This window comes from Equus quagga, chromosome 15 (genome assembly GCF_021613505.1).
Source record: "Equus quagga isolate Etosha38 chromosome 15, UCLA_HA_Equagga_1.0, whole genome shotgun sequence".
Classification (NCBI taxonomy): Eukaryota; Metazoa; Chordata; class Mammalia; order Perissodactyla; family Equidae; genus Equus; species Equus quagga.
The window spans coordinates 79,404,243-79,417,691 of record NC_060281.1 but is presented as its reverse complement, the minus strand read 5'-3'; the positions used below and the strand labels follow the sequence as shown (position 1 = coordinate 79,417,691).

The window sequence follows — 13,449 nt, the reverse complement described above, 5'->3', positions numbered from 1 at the left end:
AAATACAATAGTATCAAGAATGTGTAAAAAAAACTTACACATACAGTAGTAAGAAAATAGGTGAAAGATATAAACAGGCAATAGACAATAAACATAAAAATAAAAGACGCTGGGGCCGGCCCGGTGGCACAGCGGTTAAGTTCGCACGTTCTACTTCGGTGGCCCGGGGTTTGCTGGTTCCCATCCTGGGTGCGGACATGGCACCGCTGGGCAAGCCATGCTGTGGTAGGCGCCCTACACATAAAGTAGAGGAAGATGGGCACGGATGTTAGCTCAGGGCCAGCTTTCCTCAGCAAAAAGAGGAGGATTGGCAGCAGTTAGCTCAGGGCTAGCCTTCCTCAAAAAAATATAAATAAATAAATAAAAGATGCTTAACCTCACTCATAATTCATTATAAATTAAAACAACAAAAATTCCATTTCACATATATGAGACTGATTAAAAACTTAAAAATCTGACAATAACCAAGTGTTGGTGAGGATGTGAAGAATGACACACACTGTCTCTCATACACACTGCTGGTTGAGAACGTAAACCTGCTTAACCCTCTTGGAGAGCAATTTGGCAATATGAAGACGTATTTTCTCATGGACCTAGCAATTCTACTACTAGGTTTATCCCCAGAGCAATGCAAATATATGTGCACAAGAAAAGGCACAAGAATATTCACTGCAGGAAAGTTTGTAAGACTGAAAAATTGGAAACAAATGTTTATCAACCAGAGAATGGATAAATATATGGTACTATAACGGCACAACGAAACACCAAACAACAGTTAAAACAGATGAACTGGAACTACATTTATTAACGTGGGTCAATCCCCCAAACATAACATTGAGCCAAAAGAACGAGGTGAAGAATGATGTGGACATGAAGCTGCCATTTATTAAATGTTTGAAACATGGAAAAAATTAAATTATTACACATTGTTAGTGGACACATAGGTATATATATAATGAAGATATACATAAGTTCACATATACGTGTGTGTGTGTGTGTGTGTATAAGTATAAAAACATGAATAGGAAGGAAGATAACTCTGGAAAAGTGGAGAGGCATGAGGTGAGCGCCTCAAATGCAGCAATAATGTCTTATCTCTTTAAAAAATCTGAATATGACAAAATGTTAACATTTTACAAAGCTGGATTTGTATTTTTCTCTGCACTTTAAATATCTCATGATTTTTTAAATGGACAAAGCAAAAATCAACATAATAATCCATTCAAAGGATTGCTAAAACTGTACACATTCAGTCCTGCAGGGAAGTGAAGCCCTGACACTAGTAAGAAAATGAGATTAAAACCAAGCACATGGTCCTGCTGTTGGTGGGATGAGGAGTGAGGAAAGGAGGAGGAAAGAGGTGTGACTGATCCATCAGGTATACAACTGCAGGGAAAAAACATAAGAAAATTTCCTAGCCAGTTGCTACCAACTCTAGAGCCATGCATTTTGGGGAAGGAAAATTTTAGAAGTCCCTAAGCAATTTTAAATCCCACTTTTTTAGAAGAAATTGTTTTTCCCATTCTTTGGTCAACAGGTGCTCAAGTCTGACCTTAGCGTTTGCAAGAATGTGTGAACAGTGTTTTATTAGCACAAACTGTGCACAGGCCTTCTTTTAACTCTTATTGTCGTTTCTAACATTACTGAGCTTCATTTTAAAAATAGTATCTTATTTTAACCGCTTCTGAAGACTGAAAAGGCTAAGGAAGAAACTCATTACTGACATTATTAGTATTATGAACAAGACTGTTTCGACATTGTTCAAATCGCTGCTTTGGCTTGCTGCTGTGCACACAGGCTTTAAGAACTTTCCACAGTGCCTGAACTGTGTTATAACTGTGGCAGGTTAAATCAGTGAATAATCACTTCAGGACTCTTTGACACTGACCAGAACTCTGATATCTTTGCTGCTGCCGTCTGGGGCTCTGGAGGTTTCTGTTGTAATGTCGGTGAAAAGTACTGTATTATGTATCAGAAGGATTCTCACAAACCTCCACTTTAAGCTTTATATGGAGGTACTCTCCTTAGGCAACAAGCATGGCCCATGTCTCTTACCTCTTCCTTCTGAAAGCAAGGCCCAGTGTATTCTTTCCACTTTCAATATAGTTAGGATGATAAGTGTCTAACATGTCCTATTAAACCCACTGTCAATGCCACTGCAGTGTTATTTTCTAATTTAGAATGTGAATTACACTTTCTCCAAATATGTCAGCCTGAGTTTCACAAAAATGAGACTCAGAGAATCTTAGAAGCTAGAAGAGAATTTAGAGGGCATTTTGTCCAAATGAGCAAATAAACTGGGATAGAGGTATCCCCAGGGTATATGCAGCAGTGTCCAGGGGATACTAGGTGCCGTAGGATAAACTTGACAACTCCTAGGAGGGTCAATTTTACACTTTTTTTTTTTTTTGCTGAGGAAGATTCACCCTGAGCTAACATCCGTTGCCAATCTTCCTCCAGTTTTGCTTGAGACGGATCAGCCCTGAGCTAACGTCTGTGCCAATCTTCCTCTATTTTGTATGTGGGTCACTGCCACAGCACAGCTGACGAGTGGTTTAGGTCCACACCCAGGATCTGAACCCACAAACCCAGGCCACTGAAGCAGAGTGCACTGAACTTAACCACTATGCCATGGGCCAGCCCCTACACAAATATTTTTGAATAGAGATTTAACTACTAAACAAAACATTTTTATACACTGATATGTACTGGGGACACTTCAGATTCTTCTGCTCTCAAGTTAGAGAATCAACATTTGACTAGATACAGAAATCTCATCTACATGATGAGGACATGATAATGATAAGTTACCATTTATTGAGCACTTACTATATGCTAGACATTGTGGTTAGATCTTTACACATATTATCTCATTCAGACCTCATAACATTATCAGGTAATAGTAATAATATATTGTTTCCATTATACAGAGGAGTAAACTAAGGTTTAAAAAGCTGAAAAAACTTTCCATGTTCACCCAGCTAGTCAATAGCAGAGTTGGTGTTTGGCCCCAGGGCTGTCTGGCTTCAAAGCCTGCGATCTTAACTGCTGTCTCAGAAATCTGAAATTGAGGCACAGGAACTCTAATCATTCTTGAATTGGAAGATCCTTAATCAAGTCACATATGGTTCTGTCCCTCAGGTTTTCCCAGCTATAAAATTAGAACAGTATCTATCCCTTCCTTCATCATAATGAGGATCCAGAAGCTCATGGGATATATATGTTCACAGCATCCTATTTTAGAGCTGAAAAGAACCTTGGTCACACAAAAACTTATACATGAATGTCTATGGAAGCCTTATTCATAATAGCCCCAAAGTGGAAGCAACCCAAATGTCCACCAACTAATGAATGGATAAACAAAACGTGTTATATCCATACAATGAAATATTCTTCAGCCACAAAAATCAATGCAGTATTGATACATGCTACAATTTGGATGAAGTTTGGAAACATTATGCTATGAGAAAGAAGCCAGTCACAAAGGATCACACACATATGATTCCATTTATGTGAAATCCATAGAGACAGAAAGTAGATTAGTAGTTGCCAGGGGTCAGGGCATGGGGTAGCTTAGAAGGAATGGGGAGTGACAGAGTCTGTTTTTAGGGGGCTGTGAAATGCTCCGTAGTTAGATAGTGGTGATGGTTGCAAAACTCTGTGAATATACTAAAAACTACTGAAGTGTGCACTTTTTAAAAGTAAATGTGAATTGTATCTCAAGAGAACTGTTGTTTTTTTTTTTTAAAGAGAAACTTGGAGGCCATGGCAGCAAAGGAAATATATTTAAAAATACTTTGGACAAAAGCATCATTTTTGAAATATTGTACTACATTTTAGATATTATACATTTCACGCTTATGAAACACGCTATCTACATTATAAGAAAAGCCTTGTCTTCTACTACCTCTGCTGGCTGTTAGCTTGTCCTAGGAGAATCTTAATTCACTTCAAAGTACTCAACTCCTCTAGTTCCTGAATACTCAGTTAATAAAATGACAATAAAACACCATCTAAACTGGCTGCTGATGGAAACCCCAGGGGCTTGTCCTGTTTAAAAAGGGGAAAAAAGCGACGAAACTCACCAAGGGCCTACATTCAAGGCCAGAGAGGATAACAAGAATCTAGATTTAGTGGAAATGTTATCCTCCTATACTCTTCTGGGAGCAGCTTAACAGGATTTTCCACAGGGAAATTAGGCAAAGGAACCTCAACTATAAAGATACTGCTTTAGTAAAATAACCATCAACACTGAAACAAATCCTTACCTTCATATACTGCTTAACATAAATACGTTATCTCATTTTCATTTCAACAGTACTTGCATGAGGTACCAATTTTTACCCCCACTTTAAAGACAAGGAAAATGAGGCACAAACAAGTCACCCAGTTTTTCAGAAGCAGAGTCAAGATTCAACACGCATCTAATTTCCAAGCTCTGTGCTCTTTTGCTATGTCATGCTAATATTTGCTTTCTCCCTTCATCTCTCTTGGCCATCTATCTTTCACCAGATCAGAAACCAGAATTAACTCTGCTTCAGCCCATGTTATATTGTAACATAAACTTAGTCCCCAACAAAGGATGTCCCTTTTAATTGTTCTGTTTTGTTGTATTCCTTTCATAAGTCTCCATAAGAAATGCTTAGAGTAAGTATTAAATAAATGTTTTTGAACAAATAAATCAATCTGGCCAGGCCTATCTGGTTAATTTAATGTTTCATGAATAATGAACGAAGACTCAAAAACCTTCACAAGAATAGAACTTCCCTTCCCAGTTGCTGAAAAAGCTTTACTGAGTCAAAAATGCTGTTACTGAGCTGGCCCTGTAAATGACTCCTTGAAGAACTGTCCAACTCTTCCTTTCCAGCCAATCAAATAGTGATTTGATTCCCTGGATGGGAAGCCTGAAGACAAGATCTTCAGCTCTACCCATCACCTGAATTCTCACCTTTCACATACATCCGGATATTTCCTGCAACTAGCTATTTTCCAAGTTATTACGCATCTCTTTCTCTCTGTTTCCTTCTTTCCTTCCTGTCTTCTGCCCTCCTTCCCTTCTTCTCTTCTGCCCTCCTTCCCTTCTTCTCTCCCTTTCTCTCCGCCTCTCTCACCTTTTCCTCCTTCTCTATTTCTCCCACCCCTCCCCCCTTCCTTCTCTCTCTCTCTCCTTCCTCCTCTCCCTTGCTGCAGTGGTAGCATTTACTTCACACTTCCTTGTGAGGCATGAAGGTTGTGACCAGTCTCAGAGTACCTATGGGAAGCAACTATGACACAAACTAATGAAACAACTTCATACAGTGTTACCCGTTGAAGTAGTGGAACTGCCAAGAATCTACCATATGCTGCTCTAGCTAAGCATTTCCCAAAGACCTAAGCACCAAACACTAACCAGGCGGACCGAGACAGTGCTCTCATGAGAATGTTTGTGCTTAGGGATGAGATCAGAGGAGAAGTTCTTTTTTCCTCTGGTAACTGAAGAGTTAGTAGTTTTATTTTCAACACATGAGACGGACTGAGGTACAATAGTAAATCCAGCTCTTAATTTTCAAAAGTAGGTGGATTTAGAGAGCAGAGTATTAACAACATTCCTGCATTTGTTAAAAAGGTATGTTCTATATTTCAATGAGATTTCCACCTATTCAGTACTCAAACTCCTTTTTTTTTGCAATCACTTTACAGTCTTGAGCCTGGTTAATTAATTAATACTTCCATGACACCACCCTACAAAGGTACAAGCAAAGAATTTTTTACTTAACAGGGAAATAAAATAAATTTTAAATATAGATACACATACCTCCTCTCATATTTAAATAGTATGAAAGAATGTACATCCACAAATGTAATATCAATGGAAATCATTTACTCCAGAAATTTTCCCTAAGTTTTTCAGTTTAAAGACAACACCATTTAATATTTGAACTAAATGCATTAACATAATTTTACCAGTGACAGACTTCCTCTAGGTAACGGAATCATAGAATTTTAGAGCTACAAGGAATGACAAAAATCATTAAGCACAACCTTTTCATTTTAAAAATGAGAAAACACCCAAGTTAAGTGATTGTCAAAACCCCATAGCTGGCTAATGACAGGCAAGAGGCTTGGCTTCTGACTCCTAGTTTGGCACAGCTCAAGTTCTTACAGATGAAAAATATTTAACTTGTTGCTATTAACACCAAAGGCAACAAAAAATCAGAACTACTCCTACCATATATATGTTTAACATGACACAGAAACTCTGCTTCAACTTTTAGTAATTTACACCATAAATTCCTCACTCGTGACTCACCCTGCTGAGCTGATCCAGTAACCTTTGGTTCTGTTCTGACAGCTCCTGGACAGCCCGGGTTTTCTCTCGGTCTGCTTCCCGTAGATGAACTTGCTGCCTCTCCAACTCATCCTGAAGCTGTTTGACGTCGCTCTCCAGCTCTGACACACGTCCTTCCCACTCCCCTTCTCGATTCTCAAATCGTCTTCTTAATTCATGTTTCTCTTGTTCTAAGTGCTGGGTGAAAAATGAAGAGGATTTAAAAACTATTAAAAATTCCACAGCCTCTCGTTTTTTTCTCTTTTCACACTCTCCTGTGTGGAACTTTTCTTTTTCCCAGTCGGTCAGCACAACAGAACACTCTGCCACATACAAAAAATTGCCCATTTCACAGCCACAAATATATTCCCTTCTTCCAGAGCAGGGAAGGAGTTGGTTTCTCAAGGAGAATGCCATTCCTATTAAAAATACTTAATGTTACTATGTAGACGTAGGAATTCACTTGAAATTTAGCAAGTCATCTAATTAATTGGTGAACTACACATTTAAACAACTTAAAATGAGTCCTCAAGGCAGCTTCTTTTGGAATCATCTACTGTGCCTGGCATAAGACCAAGCACTTAGAATCACAGAATTTTCAGAGACAGAAAGAACTCCAGAGATCCTTCAGATTAACCATCTTTTCTTAACAGATGCGGCAAGAGGAGATAATAAGTAACAAGCTCAAGGTCAATACTAGTAAATGGCAGAGCTGGGATCTGTGTCCAAGTCACCTGACTCTGTTTAGCGTTCTAAATCACAACTCAATAAATATTTGTTGCTATATATAGCACTGTATTTCTAAATCATTAAGGCAAGTGCAGGTTCAGCTCTACTTTCAATCACGGCCTATTAGCCTTGCATATTTATTTTCGATCCGTTCATTCATTCCTGAGTGCCTACTATGGGGCCAGCCACTGCTCTGGGGATGTAATAATGAGCAAAACAGACGTGGCCCATACCTTTATGGAGTTTTCATTCTAGTGAGAGAGGCTGATAAAAGTAATAAGTTGCGTGTGACAAATGGTATGCAAGAAAAGTATAGATGGTGGAAGTTCTTTTGAATTGAAGGAAATAAGAACATCTTTTTGTTTCTATGACATAAGCATAGATGTCTCTTTTCAGGGGCAAGCATGTTCTCCTACTTAAAAAGCACAGGATGTACAAACAAGCCGAGTCTATACCTCGAGGAGTATATAAAATAGAAGTTAAAGTAATGGTCCTCAACGTTTGGTGCTCTCAGAAAAGCTCTGCGTAATTGTTCAAAATATACCACCTGGGTCCCAATTCCAAAGACTATAATTCAGTTAAGAATGGGATGAGGCCTGGGCAAGCGTGCATCTATCTATCTATCTATCTTGGTTCTACAGGAAATTCTGATGCACTGAAGGCTGATACCAAGCACTGAGATCGTTTCAACAAGCTAGGATGAGCACACGAATCTTCTACTTCACAGTACTCAGTCATCTCTTCACCTTGGGAAGCCATGCTTCAAGTTCCAAGTTCTCACTTTAAAAAATTTTTTTCAAAAGCCTGAAGGGCCAGGGCATATGGTTATACAACAAAATGAGTCCCATTACTTCACACCTGAGATGTTTCTAAAAAAGAGATTATCCCTTTTCATCCTGCCATCTTATTCCTCTTACTTTGCTCTGAGTGACTTGTGAATGTTTCCGAAAGTTGAATTTACCCCCCCCAAAAGATGAAAATTTACCACAACAAAGCAGTCCAAATAATGTGGCAAAAGAAAAGAACAGTGATCCAAAATTAAATTTCTGAGCACATTAGCAAAGGCAGTTTTCACTGAAATAAATGTACAGCCCCGCAAATTGACCACTTTAAGGAAATACTAACTTGCATATAGCCACTCTAGTATATTTGTTGAAAAAGTCACACACTTATACTTGTTATACTTTAGACAGCCTCAGTTTGGAGCATGCGGGACAAGGAATGACAAAGGACAGAATTCTACTCATGAGCATGAGAATTTTCTGCTTCATGCTTTCTTCATATTGCTAAACTTCCAAAAATGAGAATGTTTTAGTCACTGTAGAAATTTCAGAAGGAAGAAATGCAGAAACAAATGCTAACTGCAATCCCAAAACTGTGATACTTGGTTTTACTGAGTTTTTCCAAAATGAAAAAGACTGAGCAGAAGGCAACAAGAGGTCAGTAATTACAGTGTTATTGAGAGGCCAGATAAATTAGGCTTGTGTTCTAAAAGAACAGAGAGACTTAAAAACATTCAGCAAACAGCTGTTAGTGAACAGCCCAACCAGGCAACTGAAACAACCCAATCCACTTGTGGGGGGAGGGGCCTGTTGAGGACAGGCGGTGCTGATCAGTCTATTCTGTCCTTCTATTTCCTTGGACATGTGACAATTCGGACAATCCTAATCAGGTGTCCCATCAAGACTTTCCAATGAACATACAGAATTTAGCCTTTTGTCTACACTGAGAAAAGAAAGGTTTCTCGCAGAATTATATTTCAATCAAGTGCTAAATTAACCAGTAAACTCTAGGCAGAATATCGGTAAGTGTGGAGGTGAGGCTCTGTCCATGCTATTTCTTGGTTCTCGGGGTTACATGGTATTTTAAAAGTTGAAATTTACACCTGAAATAATATAATGTTACATGTCAATTATACCTCAATAAAAAAAGAAAAAAAGTTAATATCAAAACTGTCAAGGTCATCAGAAATAATGCAAGTCTAAGTAATGGTCACAGCAAAGAGGAGACTAAGAAGATATGAAAACCAGTGTAATGTGGTAGCCTGGATGGGATCCTGGAACAGAAAAGGACAATAGGTAAAGGCTAAGGAAATCTGAATAAACTAAGGATTTAGTTAATAACAACATATCAGTATTGGTTCCTTAATTATGGCAAGTGTACCATATTAATGTAAGATGTTAATAATAGAGGAAACTGGGTGCAGGGCATATGGAAACTCTCTGTGCCATCTTTCCAACTTTTCCGTAAATCTAAAACCATTCTAAGAAAATAAAGCTTACTTAAAACTCTCAAAAAACAAAAGTTAGTATCATCAGCCTACCTAAAAACGGTTGTTAAAAATATGAATTTCTGCAAAGAACCAAAAAGCAATACCATTCTCATAAGTCCAAGATACAGTTCTTGAAAAATACAAAGAAAAAGTACTATTTTTTAAGTGGATCAAGCACTAAATGCAAATCAGGACCCCTGGCTTTGCTCCCCTAAATCTACTAGTGACTCCCATTCCTTTTCATCTTACTCATTTTGCCCTTTTAAAAAAATGGTACTAGAATCATTAGAATTGGCCTACAAAAGGGGGAAGAAAAGGTAATTGAGGAAAAAGACTGTCTCTGCAGTAAGAGATAATTCACTCTCAGCTGGAATGGGGAAAATGGGGATGCTACACATTAAAAATAATTTTTAAAACTAAAATATTTGATCTCTGAAGAAAAAAGTGTATAAATGCAAGTTACTGTCTTATTTCATATTCTGGGGAAAAAACTAAGGACTTGGCTGGATATAAGTTTTAAAAGCAAAAGGGCTAATTGTAGATGCAGAAGAAATAAATTTTTTAAATGTGTTTAGAACTTTAAGCATATAAAAATCTGATTCAGTGAATGAATAAAATACAATATAGTCGATCTAAGGGTGGAAAAAATGACCAAAACCTTACAGTCTTTCAAATTAAACTGAATTTGGCTTGAACCTTCTTCATTTTAAGAGATGTACAGCTAAAAAACTTCTATGTTAACCTTTAAATCATTAAAGACTTTAAAGAGTGTGCCTTTAATGCGAGAGCAGTGTAAGATCAAGTACTTTATGTTTTAAATGACAAAACAAAATCTCAGGTTTGGCACACAGAACTGGAGAGGTATTCAATACTAACTAATAAATAGGTAGAAATACAGATCTTGAAAATTGCTAATTGGTCCTGAAGGTAGAAAGGTACCAACTGTGAAATAGTAAGGGAGGAGATGGGACTAAAACAAAACCAGCCCAATTATTTAATAGTCAAATCAACATTCTCCCAGAGTCCACTCATGTGTTTAGCTTTCAAACCAACCTGTGAGAAAATGTGTTTGACCCAATGTGTGACAGTTTGTGGAAAATTACAAACGCTTTTTTTTCCCTAAAGATTTTATGTTTCCTTTTTCTCCCAAAGTCCCCCCGTACATAGTTGTGTATTTTTAGTTGTGAGTCCTGCTAGTTGTGACATGTGGGACGTGGCCTCAGCATGGCCTGATGAGCGGTGCCATGTCTGTGCCCAGGATTCAAAGTGGCGAAACCCTGGGCCGCTGAAGCAGAGCGCATGAAGTTAACCACTCGGCCACGGGGCCGGCCCCCTACAAATGCATTTTAAAGTAAGGGCTGGTTCTCTGCTCCTAAACGTTTAACTTAATTGAAAATATATCAGAGTGGCTGTGTTAAACTTTAGAAACTATTTTGTCTAAGCAGACGTTCTAAAATCTAGGCTACTTAAAAAATACACAGTGGGGAAAATTCACTTGCTGGTATTAAATGAAATAGTCCCCTGTTAATAGGTTTGTCACTCTAATATTAAAACTAGAAGAATTAACAAGGAGCAAATGACAATACCTTTATAAGATATTTTTAAATATATGTTTTTAAAAAAACCTAATAATTTTTAATGATAATTTTCAAACATACCTAGAAGAAATAGTACAACTGAATTTCCCATCACTCAGCTTTAATAATGATCAATACTTGGCTTTTTAAAAATAACCTTTAAAAAATGTTACTTTTTAAATTGTGGTAAAGTATACATAAAATTTACCATCTTAACTATTTTTAAGAGTACAGTTCAACCATGCACATTGTTGTGCAACCAACTTCCAGAAATTAAAAATAAACCTAATGCTAGAGTTCATGTGCTGACCTGCTGAGGAGTGAACACTTAAAAAAACAAGAGCTTTAAACTATTTTTTTTATTGTCTATCAAGTCAATACAAAAAGTCAAAGGTAACTTATTTTTTTTTTACAATAGAAGCTTTCTTGTTATAGAATTCTGAAATCTTTTTCCTCTGTTGAAGAAATGTATAAAGGCTCCACATGGAATCCAGGATGTGTGTAATTGCACACTCAGGATTACTCTGAAATCTGTCACTAATCAAACTGGCTGATATGATGTTCCTTTCAAGTTAGCTGCCTCTTCAATCAAGTCCCTCACTGAAGGAATTCAGATCACACGTACAAATCTCTGCAGTCGTACTTCTACAGAGAGTCGTGTAATCCAATCTCTCTTTTATAAAAAGATACCCTTTCATTTCGAGACCTCTACTTCAAGTGAAAATTAAACAGTTCAATTCATTGGGTTGCTTTTTGGCAGTCTACCTATAGGTTTCACAAACCACTTTTCAGAGCGGTATCTTGGGAGTTCATCGACTGGCAGACCTAGTTAACAGGCCAACTGAACTACAGGGAACTCATCGCTTTCCTTTTTTCTCTCTGATTTACTTCTGATATGTCATTAGACTACAAACATGGTTAAATCTTATTCCAGAAAAGTTTCGGAACCTACATTCTGACTGTTCAACCAGTAGCAGTGATATGGAACCAGAGTAGCGTCAGTTTCAGACCCTATTCAGAACGGTACTAGTCTCTTGTAACTAAGAATAAAAAGAACTGGTTGCAACCAAACTGGGTAACGACAGTAAATGCACAGGCAGAAAAAGATCAGCTCGTCTCCACTGCCAGAGACCTCCCCCACCCCGCTTTTTAAAATCTAATTTTTAGAAATGCTGGTGTTCTGCACCTCTTTCAAGTCCCTTTTCTAGTTAAGGGCAAGAAAACAAACAGGCATAGCTCCAAAAGACTGCCAGAGAATTAGTAGAAATTTTATAAATACTTTAAGGGGTATTTATAACAACAGTTAAAGTAATATGGTTCTCATAGGTTGCATTTAGCCATTCAGGTGCATGTGTGAGACCCAGAACACAGTACCGTTTAAATACACATAAATACTTAGATCCAAATTAAATCCACCACCAACGGTCACATGCTGAGCCTAGGCTCGCCTGATTTCTGCAATGGAACCACATTTCCTAATCCCTGAGTATTTGAAAGCTATATAAAGCTCCTTTAGGGGCACTTGTTTCCCACAACTCTGAGCTCCGGGGAAGTTAAGACAAGGGCATCTGGAGGCCGTAACGCCAGAACTGGAAAGCTTCAGGCTAACACCCTGATTAGAGATTAACTCCCTCTCCGAAAACCTGGAGCATATTTTAAATGCTTCCCGACGTTCTCATTTCTCGGCGTGCAGACATCACCTCAGTGCTGTACAAATTAGTCATACTGTAAGCTCTATTTTAGATTCTGTGTACAGTACATATATAGAACGGCCCACAGCGGTTAGACCTGTGCATGGACCCATTTGCTGTGAGCAGGGTGAGAAAGTCAGGTGCGTTCAACGAGTGCCCTGATCTGATAATCCGAAACCCTCCACCCTACCCCTACCCCAGCCCCGGCGGTTTTCTGGGAGGCAGGGTGAGCAAGGAACGGGTGGAGTCGGGTGGGGTGGGGTGGGGTGGGTGAGCGGCTCCCGAAGCTACCAGAGCCGGGCGGGCGGACGGGCGCCTGGGTTCCCCCTGCTTCCAACCCATCCCAGGAGGGACGTCCTCACCTCTAGCTTATCTGTCAGCTCCTTGTGCATCTGCTCGTACTGCCGGCTCATGTCCTGGTTCCTCTCGAGCAGCGCCTTGCCCAGCCGGGCCGCCAACACCAGATCCTTCTCCTTCTGCCGGATCACCGACAGCAGCTCGGGATCCTGGGCGGGTGGTGGCTGCGGTCCGGCCCCCTCGGCCGGAGGCCCGGGCTCGGCCTGAGGATGCTCCCCGGGGTCGGACGGCCGTTCCCCGGCCGCCAGCAGCGCCAGCTCCTCCTCTAACGCCAGTTCCAGCTCCCCGGGGCCCCCGGGGAAGGAGATGAGGGCGGCGGCGGCGGCTGGACTCGCGACTGCGTCCGCGGCCGCGGCGGGCAGCTCCATGCAGCAGGCGCTGTCCGGCTCGGCGGGTGCTGAAGCGCGGCCGGCCAAGCCCAGGCAGAAGGCGGACATGGCCCGCGCGCGCGGAGCCCGCAGCGGTGCGGCCCGGCCGGCGCGCGCCAGGCTGCAGGGGGGAGGGGCCCCGCCGCGC

The 13,449-nt window shown here is 39.9% G+C and overlaps 1 protein-coding gene across 2 annotated transcripts in view; it reads right to left on the bottom strand.

The window, feature by feature from the left end:
• Positions 1-13,443, bottom strand: part of BICDL1 (BICD family like cargo adaptor 1) — a 92,010-nt gene extending 78,567 nt beyond the window's left edge. For both annotated transcript variants that reach the window (XM_046640847.1, XM_046640848.1), the window contains exons 1-2: positions 12,939-13,443; positions 6,290-6,505 (exon numbers count right to left, since the gene is read on the bottom strand). In XM_046640847.1, the coding sequence (XP_046496803.1) occupies positions 6,290-6,505; positions 12,939-13,370 (648 nt within the window). In that variant the 5' untranslated portion in view covers positions 13,371-13,443. The remainder of the gene's footprint in view (positions 1-6,289; positions 6,506-12,938) is intronic.
• Positions 13,444-13,449: the final 6 nt, after the last annotated feature.